This window comes from Macaca nemestrina, chromosome 5 (assembly GCF_043159975.1).
Source record: "Macaca nemestrina isolate mMacNem1 chromosome 5, mMacNem.hap1, whole genome shotgun sequence".
NCBI classification, from domain to species: Eukaryota; Metazoa; Chordata; class Mammalia; order Primates; family Cercopithecidae; genus Macaca; species Macaca nemestrina.
The window spans coordinates 70,027,891-70,050,417 of NC_092129.1; the positions used below are offsets into that span (position 1 = coordinate 70,027,891).

General features: G+C 42.7%; 1 protein-coding gene and 1 non-coding gene across 11 annotated transcripts in view; both read left to right on the forward strand.

The window, feature by feature from the left end:
- The window catches only part of LOC105489167 (methylenetetrahydrofolate dehydrogenase (NADP+ dependent) 1 like), a 233,145-nt gene that overhangs the window by 69,508 nt on the left and 141,110 nt on the right, over positions 1–22,527 (forward strand). For 8 of the 10 annotated variants that reach the window (XM_071096617.1, XM_071096620.1, XM_071096618.1 and 5 more), the window contains exons 13-18: positions 1,237–1,283; positions 7,023–7,130; positions 7,999–8,073; positions 10,008–10,110; positions 17,344–17,420; positions 21,643–21,783. In XM_071096617.1, the coding sequence (XP_070952718.1) occupies positions 1,237–1,283; positions 7,023–7,130; positions 7,999–8,073; positions 10,008–10,110; positions 17,344–17,420; positions 21,643–21,783 (551 nt within the window). Of the gene's footprint in view, positions 1–1,236; positions 1,284–7,022; positions 7,131–7,998; positions 8,074–10,007; positions 10,111–17,343; positions 17,421–21,642; positions 21,784–22,016; positions 22,423–22,527 lie in introns of those variants that run through there. The other 2 variants (XM_024795113.2, XR_011623460.1) reach the window with 2 other exon arrangements.
- Positions 1,761–1,865, forward strand: LOC112427929 (U6 spliceosomal RNA). The gene has a single exon (XR_003019712.2). It is a non-coding gene; the product is annotated as a U6 spliceosomal RNA (small nuclear RNA).

Below are 22,527 nucleotides of genomic sequence, written 5' to 3' on the forward strand. Positions count from 1 at the left end.
CTTGATTTATCATGAAATCATTCCTTAACTCACTTTACAATGGTATTTATTGCTGCAATTACAGTTTGTCTTTGGCACTTCATGATTTTTTAAGAATATTATATTTCTATTACTGTTACACATATTAAAAACGTATCTCGTTAAGTACTGATAACTCAGAGTGTCATGCGTCGTGTAGCGGAATGAACACTAGGGTTGGGGTGAGGAGGCCGAGGTTTTGGTCACAGCTGTGTTTCCTACCGCGATGTGACCCTTGACCACTTGAGCCAGTCACAGCCTCTCGGAGCCGCATCTCTAAAAGTCCAAAATGCTGAGAGCGGCACCAGGCTCACCCAGTTGTTGAGAGGATCAAATGAGAAAGCAGGTAAAGAATGAGGGCTACTGCCAAATGATACACACATGGGCGGTGCTGTTACTGCTTTAGGAAAGAGGAGTCCTTTTACTCTAACAACCAACATTTTTAGGGCTGTGCAGCATGACAAATCTCACATACTATTATCTGAAATAAATTGAAGTTTATAATTTATTCATTTGAGGTGGTTATGCGGTGGGTTTTTGTTTTGTTTTTTTTTTTTTTTGAGACAGAGTCTCGCTCTGTCGCCCAGGCTGGAGTGCAATGGTGCAATCTCAGCTCACTCCAACCTCTGCCTCCGAGTTTCACGTGATTCTCCTGCCTCAGCCTCCCAAGTAGCTGGGACTACAGGCGCCCGTGACCATGCCTAGCTAATTTTTGTATTTTTAATAGAGATGGGGTTTCACTGTTTTGGCCAGGCTGGTCTCGACCTCAAGTGATCCACCCGCCTCAGCCTCCTGAAGTGCTGGGTTTACAGGCATGAACCACCTCGCCCAGCTACAGTGTATTTTTTTTAAACAAAGTTTTCTCAGATATGAAATCATGTACAATTGATTTAGATAAAGTATAGTCACAGAGATCTAATAATAAATTAACAAAATATTCTCATATCCTGGTATGTTTTACAGTAATGACATCTGCTCTATTTTTACCTTTTTTTTTTTTAAGCAAAGAAACAGAGGTATAGTTAAAGTGTCAACTTTTTTTTTTTTTTTTCTATTCTGCTTGGATATAACCATTAGTGTCTCTCACTGCTTTTTGTTACATCATCTTGGGTGTGACGCCTCTCTGTTGGGTTTGGGGAGCTGTGTCCCTTGGGCTGTGTCCATCGTGGCAGCTGTACTTGGTGACCCGTTTGAAATGCCGCTTGCTCTGTTGTTTAGGAGGAGCCGCGGGTGGTGGATACGCCCAGGTCATCCCCATGGAGGAGGTAAGACCTTGAAGAGATGCCGGTGAGCTATCACTGTGTCTCCTTCTGACATCTTGTCTCCACTCCCATCCACACAGGCCCACAGACCCTCCTCCACGATCCCAAAGTCCTTAAGGCTCTGAAACCCCAAAATGTTTGCATAACTCACGCAGTGGCAAACCCTAGTATTGACTGTGATGAGCTATAATTATATGGATTTTGTATGTGCTACTTGGCGTGAATATTCACATACATTGCTGTAGAAAAATTATTTTTGATTAACAGGTGCTGACCTAGCCCCTGCTTGGGGTGTTTTACAAATAAACTACATGTAAATCATACTGCCTTCCTAAACTCCAAAATATTCTGAACCCTAAAACCCTGCTGGTCTTGCGGGTCTGGATGAGAGAATGTGGGTCTGTGCCTCTCTCGATCATCTGCTGTACTGCCGAGTTCACGAAGACTTCACGCTTCCCCTCTGTCAGTTCAGGCTCCAGTGTGTGCCTCGGCAGCACAGATACTAAAACTAGAATGACACAGAGAGGATTCACATGGTCCCTGCACGAGGATGACACACAAATTTGTGAAGTGTCCCATTAAAAACGAAAGACTCCAAAATAAAAGAGTTCCAGAGGAAAATGGGCAAAAAGACCTGACGTTGTTAATTCCCACTTCTCTAAGAACTCCCCCTTCGTTCCGCATAACCTCTTCTTTGTCGCCTGTAACTAACCAGGGACCAGTTCTTTTCATTTCCACTGTCTGCATCCACCTCATCATTCAGGGCCTGGGCAATCTTCCAAAACCCAAATCTGAGCAGGTCACTTTCCTGTTCTGTCATTTCTGCCATTGCCTGTCACCCTCCAGCACAGCACAGGAGGTCCTCGTGGGCGGCGGCTCCTGCTTCCCTGTCCGCAGGTCCCCGCCTGCCTTCTTTCTACCGCGTCAAGCTCCTTACAGACTTTTTTTTTTTCTTTTTGAGACAGAGTTTTGCTTTGTTGCTCAGGCTGGAGTGCAGTGGCATAATCTCGGCCCACTGCAACCTCCACCTCCCAGGTTCAAGCAATTCTCATGCCTCATTCTCCTGAGTAGCTGGGATTACAGGCAACTGCCACCATGCCTGACTGATTTTTTGTATTTTAGTAGAGATGGGGTTTTACCGTGTTGGCCAGGCTGGTCTCGAACTCATGAGCTCAGGCAGTCCGCTGGTCTTGGCCTCCCAAAGTGCTAGGATTAGAGGCGTGAGCCACCGTGCCCAGCCCTTGCAGACTCTTTTCCTGTTCTCTCTCGGTTCCAGGATTTTCCCATGCTTGGAACATTCTTCCTTTTCTGTCCTCTTTACCCAGCTTAGGGGTTTTGTCAAGGTTCTTCTCTACCCCACAGACTCCCTCTGTGTTTATGGCTATCTGGTTCAGTTGGCTGTGGCGAGTCGTGGGCCTTTCTTGAGGTCTCAGGTCCCAGCATTGAGCAGAGTACCCAGCACATAGTAGGAACTCACTAGAAAGTATTTGTTGACTTTGTTAAAGGAATGGAAGTGTTTACCCAGGGAGGTCTGAGTGTCAGGGAAGCTAAAGAGAAAATCAGTATAAACTTCAAGTACTGGGAGTAGCAGTGAGAAAGAGTAGTCCGAGGCACTGCTGAGAAAAATCGTCCCAGGCCTCAGGTCAGAATGGGGATGGGTACATTCACAAGCCAGACCCAGAACCAGGAGGCCAAATTAGAGGTGGCATACAAGGGGCATACACAGGGGAATGGCTCGGGTTTAGCCAGCAAATTGGAAGGACATTGGTGTCCCACTGGTTTAAGGCATCAGCTGTGTGGCTTGGAGGAGAGAGCTACTTTTTTATTTTATTTTATTTTATTTTATTTTATTTTTTGAGATGGAGTCTCGCTCTGTCACCCAGGTTGGAGCACAATGGTGCAATCTTGGCTCGCTGCAACCTCTGCCTCCCAGATTCGAGTGATTCTCCTGCCTCAGCCTCCCGAGAAGCTGGGATTACAGGTGCCTGCCACCATGCCCAGCTAATTTTTGTATTTTAATAGAGACAGAGTTTCACCGTGTTGGTCAGGCCAGTCTTGAACTCCTGACCTCAGGTAATCCACCCGCCTCCACCTCCCAAAGTGCTGGGATTACAGGCGTGAGCCACCACGCCTGGCCAAGAGGATTACTTTATGAGGGTGGAGTGGGCCAGACACACTCGGGCAAGTTTGTTCCTTGAAGTTGAGTGCCTCCAGTCTCTTCTTCGTCTGTATCCTCCCAACTCTGAGCACTATGCCTGACACTTAGGGGATGTTTGTTGACTGAGTGCCAGGCACAGACAATATGTACTGGACGGAACATAATAAATCACCATAGGGGAAAATGTTAGAATAAATTCCAGATGGACTGAGGAATTGAAAGTGAAAACACTGTGACTGGAAGGATGAGAAGGAGCCAGCCTTGTGAAGAATGAGGGAGAGCATTCAGCCAGTGGGAACTGCTGGTGGGAAAGCCCTGAGGCAGGAAAGGGTATGACCTGTTCAGGGAAGTGGAGGACACCAGGCTGGCTGGGGCCCCGTGGGCCAGCGGGAGTTGGGGGGTTGAGGTAGAGAAGTGTGCAGGCGCCAGCTTTGTTGGGTAATTGCAATTTGTAGCCAAGAACCTGGATTTTATTTGAAGTGCCAAGGTCAGCCATTGAAGGGATCTTGACAGATAACACAATGCAGATTGAGTTTTATTAAAATCACCCTCTCTTCTGTGTGATGAAGGGACCAGGGGCCTCTCAGTAGACACGATGAATCCAGGAGGAAGACTATGGAAGTAGCCCAGGGAAAGATGGCAGTGGCTTGGCCTAGGATGGGGTAGTGAGGATGGAAAAGAGGAAAAAACAGTTTAAGATTTGTTTGCTGATGTGTGCAGGATTAGATGTTAGGGGTGAGAAAAGGGGAGGATTCAAGGATGACATCCAGGGTACTGGCTTGAGCAACTCAGTAGACTCATTTGTTGAGGCAGAGAACAGGAGAGTGATGGTATGAGGTTTGAACTGTGTAGTGTGGGGTGTGGTGGAGGGTGGTAGTCAGAAGGAGGGAGTCAGTGTAGAGGCCTATGAAACATGCAGGTGGACATCAAGTAGACGGCTGGAAAGAAAAACTTACATTCCAGTTGTGAAATGGCCAAAGGGTTCAATAGAAACATCGGAAAATAAATATTAACTAAATGCATATTCATCTTCACCAATCATCAAGTAAATAAATCTACATTAAAACCACTATCAGGCCAGGCACGGTGGCTCATGCCTGTAATCCCAGCACTTTGGGAGGCCAAGATGGACAGATCGCTGAGGTTAGGAGTTGGAGACCAGCCTGACCAACATGGGGAAACCCCGCCTGTAATAAAAATACAAAAATAAGCTGGGTGTGGTGGCAGCCGCCTGTAATCCCAGCCACTCAGGAGGCTGAGGCAGGAGGATCACTCAAACCTGGGAGGCAGAGGTTGCAGTGAGCCGAGATCACGCCACTGCACTCCAGTCCGGGCAACAAGAGCGAGACTCCATCTCTAAATAAATAAATAAATAAATAAATAAATAAATAAAATAAAACTACTATCAGTTACCATTTTACTTGTCAAGTTGACAAAATTGGATTTTTCAAAAAAGTTATGATACCAAATTTTGGCAAAGAAATTGAAATGGACTCCCACACACTGCTGGGAAGTGTATGTTGATAAAAACACTTCTGGGAGAAGGGTAGAAATACATATTAAGTACTTTACCGTGCATATCCTTTGGCCCAAATAAATTCATTTTTAGTGCACCCTAAGGAAAAAATGAATATATGAGAAAATAGATCATTTTAAATTAAATATACCCTCACATAGTTTATAACATTAAAAAATGGGGGGATAATAATAGGACCTCAAGTTAACTATATTTTGAAGACCATTTAATGATGTAAAAATGCTAACTATATTGAGAGTGGAAGAGCTAAAGTGTAAACTGTTATGGTGTTATGATTCCAACATTTAAAAGTATAAATATATATTTATAAAATATATATATACACATATGTAATTTTTCATGTTTTCTCCAGTTAGCATTATTTTATGTTATAAAGTAAAATTTTAACAAGAAAATATTTAACCTTCCAAGAAATTAAGGAAATGCAGCTTTAAAAAGAATAACACTTTGTCAACTATTAAATTATTTCTTAGTCTAAAAGTTACTTTATTTCTGAAGTAACTGATCTACTACTAGTGTTTTGTGGATGACACTTCATCCCTTTCAAAAAGCAATTTGGTGATATTATCAAGATCCCAATGGCCAGGTGCAGTGGCTCACACCTGTAATCCCAGCACTTTGGGAGGCTGAGGCGGGTAGATCACAAGGTCAGGAGTTCAAGACCAGCCTGGCCAACATGGTGAAACCACATCTCTACTAAAAATACAAAAATTAGCCAGGCATGGTGGCGGGCGCCTGTAGTCCCAGCTACTCAGGAGGCAAGAGAATTGCTTGAACCTGGAGGCAGAGGTTGCAGTGAGCCGAGATCATGCCACTGCACTCCAGCCTAGGTGAAAGAGCAAAACTCTATCTCAAAAAAAATAAAATAAAACAAAAATACTTCATCCCTTTCAAAAAGCAATTTGGTGATATTATCAAGATCCCAAGGGCCGGGTGCGGTGGCGCACACCTGGAATCCTAGCACTTTGGGAGGCTGAAGCAAGAGGATCCCTTGAGCCCAAGAGTCTGAGACCAACCTGGGCAACATAGTGAGACTGCATCTCTACAAAAAAAACGAAAAGAAAGAGAGCTCTTTTAACCTAGTAACTACTCTCCTGAAAATATATTACTCATTAGCAATTAATTTTTTTAAAAAAAGGAAAAGCTATTTGTGTGTATTCTTTGTAACTGTGGCCTTCCTTGTAAAAGTGAACATTTGGTAGTAGCGTATGTATCCTGCCTGAAACTTTTGGTACATCTACCATATACAGCTTCTATAAATTATACACAAGATTATTATAGAAAAAGTTTTGTGAAAAAGGAAACTTGGAAGTTTGTAGGAAGCTGATTCTACACGTGATAATCATGTGTGCTCATGAGACTGGAAGGAAAATAACAAAATGAGTAGAGTCATGAGGGTAAAATACTTTATTTCTCCAAAATTCTGTGATATTTCATATTATTTTATTGTTACCATTTATTTTATGCCCTGCTTCATTCCAAAGTATATTTGATATGATACTGTTTCTAGATAATAAAACAAGGAAGAAACGTAAAGTGAGTGACTATAAGGAGATTCATTATTAAATTCATCAGAATGTTTTGCCTTAACCTGAGGATGGAAGAATTTATGATCTGAGCGATTGCTCAAAGGTTCTTTGTTGTCACGTGGAAGACTTTGACCTTGATTTTCTGATTTAGGCGTTCCTATAGACTCAGCTCATCATAGGGATATGTAATTTGCGTGCTATTTTATTCAGTCCTTAAATTCCACAGTTGTTTAAAACAAATAGGAAGATGTCTTAGCCGGGCACAGTGGCCCAGGAGCTCATTACCAGCTTAGGCAACATAGCAAGACCCCTGTCTCTACAGAAAATTCAAAAATTAGCCAGGCACAATGGTGTGCACCTATAGGCCCAGCTTACTCAATAGGCTGAGGTGAGAGGATTGCTTGAGCCCAAGAGTTTGAGGATACAGTGAGCTATGATAACGCCACTGCACTCCAATCTGGGTGACAAAGCAAGACCCTATTGCTGAAAATAAGTAAATAGATATCTTATTTCTGTAGTTCAATCTTCACTTGACTGGAGACATCCACGCCATCACTGCTGCCAATAACTTGCTGGCTGCCGCCATTGACACAAGGATTCTTCATGAAAACACACAAACAGATAAGGTGAGAAGGATGCCTTGCTAGCCATTTTGGGTATTGTATCCTGGAATTCCTGGATTCTTAAGGAGTTTGTGGAAAGATTTCAGGTGTCTGCAAACTCTGAAATGTTATTCAATTCAATTTTGTGATTTTTACATATGTCCCTATTTCCTGAGGAGAAGGAGCCATTGTTTGGTCAGATTCTCAAATGGGTTTATGGGCACTGCCAAGTTATTGGGAGAATTGTAGTGTGTTGTAAAAGCCGAACATTCTCTGAGATGAGGCCTTAGTTTTAAAGATGGTAGGTAGACCAGTTCTCTTCATTCTGGTCATAGGTCCAATCTCTAATCTATTCTAAGGGGATTGGACAGATGTCGTTTTTAGACTAATGTTATGTGGAGCTATTTTAGATGTGCTGAAAAGATGGCAGGGGCCCTTACTGGGCTTCATGTGCATGTAGGTTAAGAGTTAAACTACACCCCCAAAGGGGACAGCCCACCAGAAGCTAATTCCTCACAGACATGGGACATAGATAAAAGGGGTACTTTCTGGCATGTTTTACAACAAGGGTCCTCACTTTCTTAAAGTAGTTCCTTAGTGAGTCTTTGCTCCATAATCCAGATACATCTTCATTTGGTAGTTATAGCGATATAGATCAAGAAATATATTTATGCCAACTCTTTGCAATGTGTGTTATTTCAGATCTCGTCAGTTTTATGAAAATGACAGAATTTAAGTCAACATTGTTTATATTAGCCCGCACATTTTAATAGGGTCTTTTATCTAAATAGTTTGGTTATAAATGCAATGAATTTTTGTCATATGCTGTGAATTGTCCAAGTTCATGGACGATTAACTTTTGTGTGGTCTCATTTTTGTTTTGTGTTTTTAGGCTCTGTATAATCGACTGGTTCCTTTAGTGAATGGTGTCAGAGAATTTTCAGAAATTCAACTTGCTCGGCTGAAAGTAAGTTTCCAGTTAGCAGTTCTTTAAAAACAAAAGGTCCTAGAAGCACATCAGAAAGATTGTCAAAGCCTGAAATTTTCAACTTGATTTGATTTTGGTTTTCAGATATCCTTTTGGGTGTTAAACTCTATAGAGACCGAACACTACAGCAAAGAGAGCACAGTGTTCGAAGCCTGACTCCCTTCTACTCGAAAGAGCCAGGTGGACAAATTAATTAACCTTTTTCGGTCTCAGTTTCTTCATCTATGAAATGAGAGGACTGTTTTGCTAATTTATGAGTACCCTAGTCAACTGACAAGTTAGCTGGGCATAGGAGCACATACATACCTGTAGTCCAAGCTACTCATGATGCTTGCTTGTGAGAGGCTTGCTTGAACCAAGGTTATAGTGCACTGTGATGGCACCTGTGAATAGCCACTACATGCCTGCCTGGGCAACACAGCAAGATCCCATCTTTTAAAAAAAAATAACAAATTAGGATTTTTAGTGCGTCCTTCTCTTTCTAAAGTGAAATATTTTTATGAAATTTGTTAAATTTCTAGGAAATTATAAGATAACCTTTGAAAACTCATCTATCTCATTTATGGTTTTGTGTTTTGTTGTGTTGTATTTTTTGAGACAGAGTTTTACTCTTGTTGCCCAAGCTGGAGTGCAGTGGCATGATCTCGGCTCACTGCAACCTCCGCCTCCCTGGTTCAAGTGATTCTCCTGCCTCAGCCTCCCAAGTAGCTGTGATTACAGACATGCACCACTGCGCCCAGCTACTTTTTGTATTTTCAGTAGAGATGGGATTTCACCATGTTGGCCTGGCTGGTCTCAAATTCCTGACCTCAGGTGATCCATCTACCTTGGCCTCCAGGATTACCAGCATGAGCCACTGCGCCCAGCCTCGTCTGCGTTTTTGTTGCAGCAAACACTACAATTATACTTGCGTATGCCATCTTAATTCTTAAAACCTGTCTTATCTTTTTTTCTGATGCCATTTGCTGCCTCTGGTCTTCTAATCATATTACTTGCTACTGGCTCTGTTTCAGAGACTAAAAAATAACCCTAAATGATATATGCCACTGGTTGGCATTAATGGTTTTAAAAATTCACCTCCTGCCTCTTACTGAACCAAGGTCAGTGTGTTGAAGTAGTGAGTAATTCCATCCTCGGCAGCTGTAACAACATGCAGTTTCTGTCTCACAGAACTTTTTTATGCTTCATCATTAAAAATCACTTTTTTTTTTTTTTTTTTTTTTTGTGAGAGTCTTGCTCTGTTGCCCAGGCTGGAGTGCAGTGGCGCGATCTCGGCTCACTGCAACTTCTGCCTCACAGGTTCAAGCGATTCTCCTGCATCAGCCTCCCGAGTAGCTGGGATTACAGGCATGCACCACCATGCCAGGCTAATTTTGTATTTTTAGTAGAAACAGGGTTCACCATGTTGGCCAGTCTGGTCTCGAACTCCTGACCTCAGGTGATCCGCCTGCTTTGACCTTCCAAAGTGCTGGGATTACAGGCATGAGCCAGCGCGCCTGACCCAGTTTAGTTTTGTTTTGTTTTGCTTTGTTTTGTTTTTTGAGACGAAGTTTCGCTATGTTGCCCAGGCTGGAGTGCAATGGCACAATTTCAGCTCACTGCAACCTCCGCCTCCCAGATTACAGCAATTCTCCTGCTTCAGCCTCCCAAGTAGCTGGGATTGCAGGCATGCGCCACTGTGCCCGGCTAATTTTTGCATTTTTTGTAGAGACAGGGTTGATCCATGTTGGTCAGGCTAGTCTCGAACTCCTGACCTCAGGTGATAGGCCCACCTTGGCCTCCCAAAGTGCCAGTTTAGTTTGTTATAAGGCTTTACTAATCATGGAGAAAATAAAATTAGAGGGATAATTTTGGTGACCCTTTGCTTTCTATTTCTTCTCAAACTTCTCGCCTTTTTTCTTTTTAATCATTAGAAACTGGGAATAAATAAGACTGATCCGAGCACACTGACAGAAGAGGAAGTGAGTAAATTTGCCCGTCTCGACATCAACCCGTCTACCATCACGTGGCAGAGAGGTGGGTGCTGGGGAGGTGCCAGCAGGCTGATGGCCAGGTGGGGAGGCGTGTTCGAGCCAAAGCTCTTAGATGAAATTCAGAAACTCACAGTTTGATCCTGTCCAATGGTCTTCCCAGCCTGTGCTTCATATTCCCACCATTTATTTCAGTTACTATTATCATACCACCCTCCTCCCTTATCCTTGCTTCCGATTAAAACAAAAATTCTGTTCAGGCTCAATCCCATCTACTCCTATGTCTTGCAAATTTCCAAGGAAAATTACCTAATTTTCTGTTGCTCTCTCCTTTGACCTCTTGTCTCTATATTAAGAAAAAAAAAAAAAAATCAAACAACATTTTTTTAAAGATCACGCCTCCCTGGCTTTGTCCTGCTCCTCCACCCACCATCCCACCGTCTTCCGTTCACTTCCTTACTGCCAGCTCTCGGCAGCTCTCTGTGTTTCCAGTGCTGGATTTTCCTCCAAATCTGATATGTGCTTTCACCCACTTAATGAGGCATCCCTCCACCACTTCAAATGCAGCTGGGTGGACTCCCCGTGAGCTCCCCACCACCTCGACTTCCCTGCTTCCCTCTCAGCTGTGACATCCCCTTCCTTCTCCCACACTGCCCTCAGTCTTATCACTCACTATGGCATGGGACAGAGGGAAATGCACTAAACGGGAAGTCAGGAGCCCTGCATGTGTGTCTCCCCTGCCACTGACTCACTGCATGACCTCGAGCAAGTCTCGTGCATGTTTTTGGCGTTGGAGATGGAGATGGAGATGGTCACATACGCTGCACAGAAACACGGCAACCACATTTTATGAACCCTACGTGGCTATAGAAATGTTCGATGGCATGGATCCCTGATCCTTCCTGGATTATTCTCATACTTGTGCCCTCATTTACCTCTTTATACTGACATTTGAAACATATTTATCAGATGCACATTTTGTAGCAGTTCCTGACTAATAGATTACCTTGCCTCCATTTCCATCCCCCAGTTCAGAGGGTGCACATTAACAGAGATGTCCCACTGTGATCAGAGGCCTCCGGTGGCTCCTCACATCCTGGGGGATACAGTTGCCATCGCAGAGCTTGGCCTTCAGGATACCCGCAGTGGCTTCCCTCCCTCTGCTCCCTGCCTGCTTTCTAGTCAGGAGGGCCAACCTCCATCCTGCTGCCAGCCCTACCTGGGCCGTCTCCATCCTGTCTCCTGCCTAGGCCAGTCTTGCCCTCCAAGATGTACCCAGGTCCTGTCCCTTAAGGGAGCTTCCCTTCTGGGAATCCACCCAGCCAGTCCATTAAGAATTTAGTGTTTTTCCACAAACCATGAGGTAGAGAGTCAAAGACCAGAGACTGAGCACTGGCTCTGCCATTTATGAGCTGCACAACTTTGGACAGACTGCTCACTCAGTTTCCTCATCTTTAAAATGGAATCATAATTCCAGCTGCCTTGCTGGGAGGCTTCACTGAAACACGAGCATCTTTTCCAGACCTGAAAGCTCTGCCCACACAATCATCAGAAGTCACTGTGGTGATAGCTGTACTGAGTAGAGTTTTTTGTTTGTTATTATTTTGAGACAAAGTCTCACTTGCTCTGTCACCTAGGCTGAAGTGCAGTGGCATGATCTTGGCTCAGTACAACCTCTGCCTTACTGGCTCAGTCGATTCTCTTACCTCAGCCTTACGAGTAGCTGGAATTACAGGCACATACCACCACACATTGCTAATTTTTGTATTTTTAGTAGAGATAGGGTTTCACCATGTTGGCCAGGCTGGTCTGGAACTGCTGACCTCAAATGATCTGCCCACCTCAGCCTCCCAAAGTGCTGGGATTACAGGCGTGAGCCACTGTGCCTGGCTTGGGTAGTTTTTTTGAGTGTCTTTGTCTCCCAAACTAAACGAAAATCTCCTTGGAAACTTTGTGGGGTTTTTTTGTTTTTGTTTTTGTTTTTGTTTTTTTGAGACAGGGCCTCATTCTGTCACCCAGGTTGGAGTGCAGTGGTGCAGTCTCTACTCACTGCAAGCTCCGCCTCCCAGGCTCAAGCGATTCTCCTGCCTCAGCCTCCCGAGTAGCTGGGATTCCAGGCACGCGCCACAACACTCAGCTAATTTTCTTATTTTTAGTCGAGATGGGGTTTCATCATGTTGCCCAAACTGGTCTCAAACTCCTGAGCTCAAGTGATCTGCCTGCCTCGGCCTCCCAAAGTGCTGGGATTACAGACGTGAACCACTGCACCCAGCCTAGAAACTTTTAAGGATGTATTTTTCATTTTGAAATAAGTAATAACATTATAGAGATTTTGGAAGTGTCTCAAAAGAATTTTAAAAACCTTGCTATACTAATAAAACTATTCATAGTTTTTTGTGTGCATCTAGTTTTTTGGTATAACTCTAGTTATAACTTAAGTGTATAGATTTTATATCCTACGAGTTTCATTCATTTATATCATAAGCATTTTGTATTTTGTTAGCTCTTTGTGGTAATGGCCATTTTAAATACTCTAGAATATTCCTTTGTGGATGAACCACAACTTACTTAAGCAAGGCTTAGTTCTTGAAAACACCAATAGCATTTTAAATAATGAGCATGAATACTTTCAGCATTTTATTGAGAAGCCTACATATTTTCTCTGAAATTTTTTATAACTAGGAAGGTTTATTATTAAAATGTCATCCTGTCCAAAATGTATTGTCATCTTTTTTTTTTTTCCAAGGCGTTTGTGATTTCGTGTTACTCTTCAAAACTTTTTTGGAGGTTTACTGATGATAGGAAAATCACGAAGGTGGAAATGAGTGTATTTTAAACCAAGCATATGGATGTGCTAAAAGAGAAAGTTTTATGCCAACTGGTATTCTTCGGTATCTGCTTCGGGGCTCCAGCCTGAGCAGCCATCAGAAACAGGGCAATGGCTTAGACATGGATCTTGGAAGAGAAAGGCTACATCATCTTTTATACCTGGGGCTGGTATGCAGTTGGTTTCTCCCTGGAGCCAGGAAGGACTGAAGTGTTTTGTGGTTGTGAATCACTTTTAATGGAAGTGACAACTTTACAAAATTTTTCCAGAAAAAGATTTGAATTCCATTATTGTTCAGGGCACTAAAGTAAAGAAAACTTTATTGCTGTGGACAAGCTACCTGGGTCAGAGGAATTTGGAATGACATTTAATAAGTAGTTTGGCTCTTATGACCATGAATTAATATCATCAAAAGAATTGAGAACATTTGCTAGTAGAGTTTTTTGGCTTAAACCTAGAACTAATGTAACCCTTGTGATGAGATTGGATCTTTATTTGATTTGACAACTAGAGCGGGACAGTCAGGGTACATGGTGGTGGGAGTGAGACCCTCTTCTCAGGCCATATGTATGTTGTGCCATTTAATGACCACCCCTTCCTTTCAGCCTGTGTACAAAATCTGATTGTTTCATCTTTTTTTTGAGACAGAGTCTTACTCTCTTGCCAGGGTGGAGTGCAGGGGTGTGATCTCGGCTCACTACAACCTCCAACTCCCTGGATCAAGCGATTCTTCTGCCCCAGCCTCCCAAGTAGCTGTGACTACAGGCGTGAGCCACCACACCCAGCTAATTTTTGTATTTTTAGTAGAGACGGGGTTTTACCATGTTGGCCAGGATGGTCTCGATCTCCTGACCTCATGTCATCCACCTGCCTTGGCCTCCCAAAGTGTTGGGATTACAGGCGTAGCCACTGCACCTGGCCGATTGTTGCATCTTATGCCTCATACCGAAAGTTTAAAGGCCTCATGTTCCTGGACTCAGAGTGGAACAAGGAACCCACAGACCGTTCCAGAAATGCTTAACATAAGCAGAAGAAAATGTAGACGTATAGCCATTTTGTTACAGAGCACAATTTTGCACAGATGAGCCTCTGCCTCTCCGAGCATCCGAGTCTCGGGGCCTCACAGGCTTGCCGTCTCTCCATCTCCCTTGCATGCCCATCTCCTGGCCGTGGACCAAGGGCCCACAAGCCTTCCTCAGCCTCAGGGAATCAACCATCAAGTGGCTGTTTCCTTGCCCCAACAGCCCTCTAGGGAATCAGTACCATGTCTTCCACTGGAGCCGAAACAGTAGACCTGCCCCTGATTGAACACCTTGAACTGCCAGGCTCTCAGCCAGTATTGGCTGTTTTTTCAGCCATTAGGCATACTCTGGATGTTCCTTACGACATAGTCAGCACTGTAGTATAGTCAGCACTGTAGTACTAAAAGGGATGGTTCCAAGCAAAAAATAAGCAAACAGATCTCCCCCTGCTGCCTCCACCCCCACACCCACTGGCACTGTCCTAGCATGCCTTACATCAGAGGCTGGCACTGTCTTCGCTATATCTCTGTACAGCTGGCTCGGGACTAGGCACAAGTAGCCCCTCAATACATATTCCAGGAGTGAATAAGTGTTTCTTATTCCACCTTTAGTTCTATCGTTCAGAGACCAGGAATTCCATTCTGGATCACTAACTTAGGGTTACTTTCTAGTATCTTTCTTATGGACTGGAATTTAACCTCCACATTTCTTATGTGTCACTGATGCATCGCTTACCGGGCCATGTTAAAAGCACAGGTAGTCTTTGGAGGCCACTGATTCTAGGTGATCTTGCCAGACATTTTTTTTTTCTTGTTTTCTCTTTGCTAAATAAAAGACAGCTGAATTTCTCTTGTTGATTTTAAAGAAATTTGATAAAAAGATCCCCTCAATCTGGTGCCAAGATCTTGTATACTACATAGCAGGAAAGATGTTTTTAGTTGATTGACTTTGCACCCCATGTACATCTTGAGAAGAATAGTCGTGGCTGACGATACTGTTGAAAAGCAGGCCTTTCATTTTATATATGCTCCGCTTATAGCTGGAAAACTCATAAAGAAGGGTTCTGTGTGTTTATATGAGTGTCAGTTGGTGTTTGTGTGAGGGTGTGAGTATGTCTGAGTGTGTGTGTGAGAGAGGGAGCTTGTTATAAAGACTAACAACAGCTGAGTCAGGGAGTGGCCACAAGCCAAGAGGGCAAGCTGGCCTGCTAGTGCTTTGCGTGGGAAAGCAAAGGTTAACTTTCTTCATCCTACCGATGCCTGCAGTCCCAAATATGTAATTTCCATCACCATTTTCATCAGTGCTATATTGTATACATTGAGTAAAGTGGATCTAAATTGTCAACGTGGACAGCTTGTTATTTGAAGCTGCATAAATTAACAAAGTCGGTGTCCTGGCTTTGTTTTGTTGTATTGGTATTCACTAAACCAAACCTAATTTTCACAAAATGTAAATAACTGCAATTCTTGTTTTGTTTTGTTCTGAGAGACGGGGTCTTGGCCAGGTGCCTTGGCTCACGCCTGTAATCCCAACACTTTGGGAGGCCAAGGCAGGTGGATCACATGAGGTCTCACAGGAGGTCGAGACCAGCCTGGCCAACATGGCAAAACCCCATCTCTTCTAAAAATACAAAAAATTAACCAGGCAGGTGGCAGGCATCTGTAATCCCAGCTACTTGGGAAGCTGAGGCAGGAGAATCGCTTGATCCCAGGAGGCGAAGGTTGTAGTGAGCCGAGATCGCGCCACTGCACCCCAGCCTGGGTGACAGAGCAAGACTCTGTCTCAAAAAACAAAAAGAGAGACAAAGTCTCACTTCCATCTCCCAAATGGGAATGCAGAGACACAATCATGGTCATTGCAGCCTCAGCCCCCCAGACTCAAGCAATCCTCCCACCTCATTTTTGTATTCTTTGTAGAGACAAGGTCTCACTGTGTTGCCCAAGCTGTTCTCAAATTCCTAGGTGATCCTCCCACCTCGGCCTCCCAAAGTGCTGGGATGACAGGTGTGTGCCACCACACCCAGCCAATAACTAAAATTCAAATAAGCCAGTGAAGAAAATAAAGAGAACTGGTGCTTGCTCTAATCACCATTGACTCCCCCCGCCACCCCCCACAATACTACTTTATTTACTTTCGCTTTTTAAAATTGTGGTAAAATATATGTAACATAATATTTTTTCCCCATTTGTAAGCACACAATTCATGGCATTAAATACATTCACAATGATTTTACTATTATCACTGTCTATACCCAGAACCTTTTCATCATCCCCAACAAAAACTCCTTATCCATTAAATAATTATTCCCCTCTTCTGCCCCTGCCTATTCTAGGTGCTTGATATAAGTGGACTCATATAGTACTTGCCTTTCTGTATCTGACTTATTTCACTATGCACAGTGCTTTCAACATCCATTCATGTATCAACATGACCTTCTTTTATAGCCGTATAATACTCCATTGCCTGTCTGTGCCACATGTTGTTTATCCATTCACCTGTTGGTCGCTTCCTCCTTTTGACTATTTTGAATAGTGCTGCTATGAACATGGATGTACAGATATCTGAGTGTCTCCTTTCGGTTCTTTCAAGTAATGCCAAGAAGGGAAGTTGCTGGTTGGGTTTTCTTTTCTTTTTTTTTTTTTTTTTTTTTGAGACGGAGTCTCGCTTTGTCGCCCAGGCTGGAGTGCAGTGGCCGGATCTCAGCTCACTGCAAGCTCCGCCTCCCGGGTTTACGCCATTCTCCTGCCTCAGCCTCCCGAGTAGCTGGGACTACAGGCGCCCGCCACCTCGCCCGGCTAGTTTTTTGTATTTTTAGTAGAGACGGGGTTTCACCATATTAGCCAGGATGGTCTCGATCTCCTGACCTCGTGATCCGCCCGTCTCGGCCTCCCAAAGTGCTGGGATTACAGGCTTGAGCCACCGCGCCCGGCCCTTTTTTTTTTTTTTGAGAGAGAGTCTCACTCTGTCACCTAGGCTGGAGTGCAGTGGTGCAATCTCAGCTCACTGCAAGCTCCGCCTCCTGAGTAGCTGAGATTATAGTGTGCCTCAAGTAATTCTCCTGCCTCAGCCTCCTGAGTAGCTGGGATTATAGGTGCGCACATGCCTGGCTAATTTTTATATTTTTAGTAGAGATGGGGTTTCACCATGTTGGCCAGGCTGGTCTCGAACTCCTGACCTCAAGTGATCTGCTCACCTCAGCCTCCCAAAGTGCTGGGATTACAGGCGTGAGCCACCATGCTTGGCCTCTAGCAGATATTTTTTTGTTTATTTGATTCTTTCTCTGTGTCTACCCATTAGATGGTCAGTTTGGGGGAGCCTGACCGTTTCTCTTTTACCCTCTGCAACTTCCCGAGCATCAGAACAATGCCAGACACACACCAGGTGGCTGGTCCATATTTGTTGACTGAAGAACTAATCTGTTCTCTTTCAGTACTGGATACAAATGACCGATTTCTACGAAAAATAACCATCGGGCAGGGAAACACAGAGAAGGGCTATTCCCGGCAGGTAGGTGGTACTTTCTTCCCTCTCTGTTCTTATGTTCATTTCCACCGGCTTGGGAGCTCACTCTTTGCCTTTCTTGTCTCATCCCCAACCTGTTGTGGCCAGTGGTTCTCTCACTGTTTTGGGCTCTCAGCAGGGCTGGGAGAGGATCAGAAGACATAGCTCCAGTGTCTTTTTACCATCTTTTCTATGTATGTTTATTTCATTTTCTTTTTTTCATGTATGTTTCCAATTGTGTTTCTAGGAAGAGCCACTCAGGGTATTCTTTGAATATAAATTCTTACTTATTTTATTGGGAACCCAGCCAGGTAATACTACGTCTGCATAACTGATAAATGAAAATCTCAGACACATTACTCAAATTTCATATATCAAGGAACAAACACCTAGTTATTAGACTTAATAGCATGAGGATTTTTTTAAAGGATAATGGCTTATTAATACAAAAATGGGTTATTAATAAAATACAGATAATGCAGAAGAAAAATTATGATGTCTGACTTCACTGTAATAGATATTGGATGTGCATCAATGGCGCTTAGAGAATACAAATTAATGCCTATGATTTTTCATCCAGGCACAGTGGGCTTCTAAATTGTGTTGTGTTTTTTTTTTTCTTTTGAATTGGTTAGAAACTGTGCTTTTTAGTACAGTTTTAGATTTATGTCCTTTATGTTAAGTTTTTATTAGTGAAAAAAGAGTCACTTGTACTTTAATAACCAATCCTTACACCAAATAGACTTGGGACCTTTTGAAGTGTCTTGAATTAAAAAGTGAATATAGGTATTGGATTAAGAAGAGAAACTAAGTTCGTGGACCTCGTCTCCTCCCAGTCCTGCAACTTACACACACACAAACAGATTTCACATACCCATGCTAGCAAACTGGAATCATTGCCATGAAGTTTTAGAAAGTTCTGAAAAATAGAAAGATGGAATTAGATTGATGAATAAAAGGACAACCCAAAATGTGGTGGACTTCCATCCTTAACAAACATTCTTGCTTTTCATGTTCTTAGCCTCTCCCGCTAAAGTGGGAGTTTTGTAAGAGCAGAGGTTATTCCCCTTTTTGTTTGCTGCTGTATTCCCTATGCTCAGAACAGAACTTTGTTACATATAGTCATAGGTGTTCAGTAAATATCTGTTGAACAAGTGAGTAAAATAAGTAAAAGACAATTTATGCATACAGAACTAAAATGCCAACATAAAAAAGATATTCATGAGTAATCATAAAACTGCAAATTGAAACAATGGAGTATCATTTACCTAGGAGCTTGTCAAGTGAAAATAGGAGGTACTAAATGCTAGTGAGGATGCAATGAAATGGGGGCATTTATGCAGCATCAGTGGGAGTGGAAATCCCTTTTGGATGAGTTTGTTATTACTAAAATCTGAAATGACCCAACAATTACAACTTTGGAACTAAAAATATTTTAATAAAAAGAAGAAGAAAATGTGTAACGTGCAGAAAAAAATTCTGTGTATTAGGATATTTGTTGTGCCATTATTTGCAGTGGTGAAAACTGGAAACAATCCAAACGTCCAACAGTAGGGATGGTTGCATATATTTAGTTTGCTATTTTGTCCCATGGGAGAGTTGAAATTAATAAATGTGTGTATAGGTGTCATGACATGAGTAGAGAGCTCTCATACACATTGGAAAGGCTGTAAAACCCATTTTAAAAATTCGAAGTAAAATACTGATAGTGTAAACCTGTTTATGTTAAGAAAAACCCAGCATGTTTACTTACATTATAGGCACTTACAACTTACTTGTGTACATACGTGCCTAGAATGAAAAGTAGAAAGATGGATACCAACTGTTGGCGTTAGTTGCCCGTGTAATGAAAAAGGCCCTTTCTCTGCATAGTTTTGTACTGTTTAGGTACTGGAGAGATGGAAGATTCACAGTGGCCTTGATTTCAGTGCCTACTCTGTGCATTGTATTGACAGTTCCATTATGTATATTAGCACATTTCATTTGTAAAGCTGTTTACAAATGAGGAAATTGGGATGTTATGTTAAAAAACTTGCCCAAGGTTATATCTTGTGTTGCTTTGTGCATAGATATTTTTAAGTAAAAAAGGGTTATAGTGTATTTAAGAGCTTTAACTGCTTTTTATTTATCATAAGACTATAGTGAAGACATCTTTTTAGGTCAATAAAGGTAGACCTGTATCTTCATTTTTAATGGCCACATCATATCTCATAGAGGTACCGTAGTAGCTTCAACCATTTCCCTGTTAATGAACATGTAGAGTGTTTGCAGTTTCGGGCCATCACAAGTAAGCTGTAGGAAGTATACACATATATTTGTGTGTATACTTGTTGATAATATCCTTAGGATATTATTCCAGATGTGTGATTGCGGAGTCAAAGAGGATACAAATTTCCAATGTTGACATATGTTTTGACATTACCTTCTAGGAAATTCATATCAATTCACATCCTTGCCAATATCCCATATTGGCCTTTGTGTGAATGTGTGCTAAATCCCTCATTTGCCCTATTGTGATTATTATGCATTGCATACCTGTATCAGAATATTTCATGCAATCCATAAATATATACACCTACTATATACCTACAAAGTGAAAAGGTAAATACTAAATCAATAAATGTATGATGATCTGATAAATAATAAAAATTTCATTTGTATCTTTATATGATTTTTGAAATATTTTATTTGCAAAACAAAAATGAGCAGCCTTCCGCTATGCATGTCATTTAATCATTAAAGTGAATAACAGTGATACCTCAATTGACCCAGTTGGTTTCATTTTTTGTATGCTCAAGATGTGAAATTTTGTAATTGTAACAATTACAAATGAAGAGCTTGAATATGGATTATATATTATTCTTATTTACACAGCTAATATTTTAAGAATATGTCTAGTCTTGTGTTTTATACAGAAAATCTCAGTATTAGTCATTTTCTCATAAGGACTGTTTATAATGGAATGGTAGTATAGAGAACCCTAAGTTTCATACATTGAAAAACCACTTATGTTTGGAATGAGTTATATTGAGAATGTAATAATTGAATATAGTTGTATTTGACTTTCAGGTAATATTTTTTCACTAAATCAGTGACTAATGCAATCTCAACCAGGAAGTAGCCAGAAAGTTCCTTATTTCCTTCATTTCCTTACTTGTCAGTGACGGAAATGGATAATAAAATGTCTCATAAGGTGATCCCACCAGGGCATGGCCATTCTCTCTCTGCGTAAGCTTGAACTTGTCTGGCTCACACTCCCCTTGGGAAGAAGAGAATTAAGCTGGGGCATAATGAAGTGGTTCTGTCCAGAGAAACATTCCTAGTGGCTGAATTATGAGGAGGAGGAAGTACACATTCCTGTGTCCCTTTTATTTCATGTTGGACTTTGTACAACAATGGAGCCAGAGCCAAGAGATGGGAATAGGAAGTCCTAGAACTTTTTGCAAAAAGTCTCTGCTCTCTAGCTTTCACTGCTGAAAGCTTCAAGATCTGATGTCACCATACCCTCCCGGGCAGCTGAAAATTGAGTCTGTGCCACCAGTTGACTGGGGTGCCCTCCCTGCTGTGTTCAGATCCAACTCTGGGAAAGTAGCCTCACATGTAGGAAGCCAGCATCTTTCACCGCCCCTCATCTCTGCGCCAGACAGACAATGCAGCCTTCTTGACAGACCTATTACTAACGGGGAGGTGGTCCGTAGGCTAGTCATTAATTCATCTGATGCATATTGCATGTCTTCTGGGTTTCAAGCTCCATGCTGGGGATTCAGAAGTGAACCTGCCTAATATAGTCCCTGCCTTCATGGCGCTTGCGGTCCAGTGGTAGACTGATAATGACCACACTAGACTGATAATGACCACACTAGACTGATAATGACATTAGTAATCAATTAAGTCTGAGACATGCTACAATAGCACACCATGTGGTAGTGCTGTGAGTACTAACAGGGGTCTAACAGGTAGTACTAACAGGGGTCCTAACCCAGCCCACCCCTTGCTGAGCAGAGCATGACAAAGAGCACATTGCCCGTGGGAGGCCATCCTAGGGAGCACCAGGCACGAACCCTGCATGGTCCAGACATGCAGAAAACTGATGGAATTGCATGCATGGCCTTTGGAGGGTAGACTCCCTGGGCCTGCGCTTGCTCCTTGACTGAAGTCCAGCTCCTTGTGGAAATGGCCATCCCATTGGCACTGTCACTGACTGCTACCTGTGTTTGGGCTGGTTCAGGCGCAGTTTGACATCGCAGTGGCCAGCGAGATCATGGCGGTGCTGGCCCTGACGGACAGCCTCGCGGACATGAAGGCACGGCTGGGAAGGATGGTGGTGGCCAGTGACAAAAGTGGGCAGCCTGTGACAGCAGATGATTTGGTGAGTGTTTCCAACCCGGAAGCTTCAGGGAGTGGGCAGTCCTCGTTCTTTGTTACCAGAAAAAGAAAGGCTTTCTTCCTTTTCTCAGTGGGTGTAATGAAGATACAGAAAAAGTTTCTACACACATTTCTTTCCTCACAAGCATGTTTGTCTGACCGCTTCCTAATGTTCTCATAGTCAAACATGACGTGCTTATACCTGGCTGCAACCAAAACACGTGAAATTTTTTTCAGGAGCTTTCCTCCGTCTTTGCTAATCCTGATCTCTGCTTCTGCCTGGGCTGGGGAGGAGTCATCCCCCTGCAGTCACTCGGCAACTTTTTTAAAATGTACCTTCTATACCTGCCTGAAATTGAGGGCAAATCACCTTTTCAAGGAACAGAAAGAAGTGGCTCTGCTTCCATGAACAGGAAGGTAAAGTTAAAATTGGCACATTTCTGGCACCAGCTTGGCTTATTATTTAATTTGGGGCCTTAGATTTGGGTTTCTTATTATAAAAGCAAATCTCTACCTCAATCAGTCTTGCTTTTCTAGTTCCCCTTTGAGTAGTTGTGGTGCTTTCTGTAAAGCTTTCATGGAACACCATTGCCTTTTTTAGTGCTTTTTCGAATTGGCACGCTAATCTTCTTTTCTTCTTCCTGTTTGTAGTGTAATAACAACCTTTCCTGTTAACTTTTTTTTTTGAGACTGTCTGGCTCTGTTGCCCAGGCTGGAGTGCAATGGCACAATCTCAGCTCACTGCAGC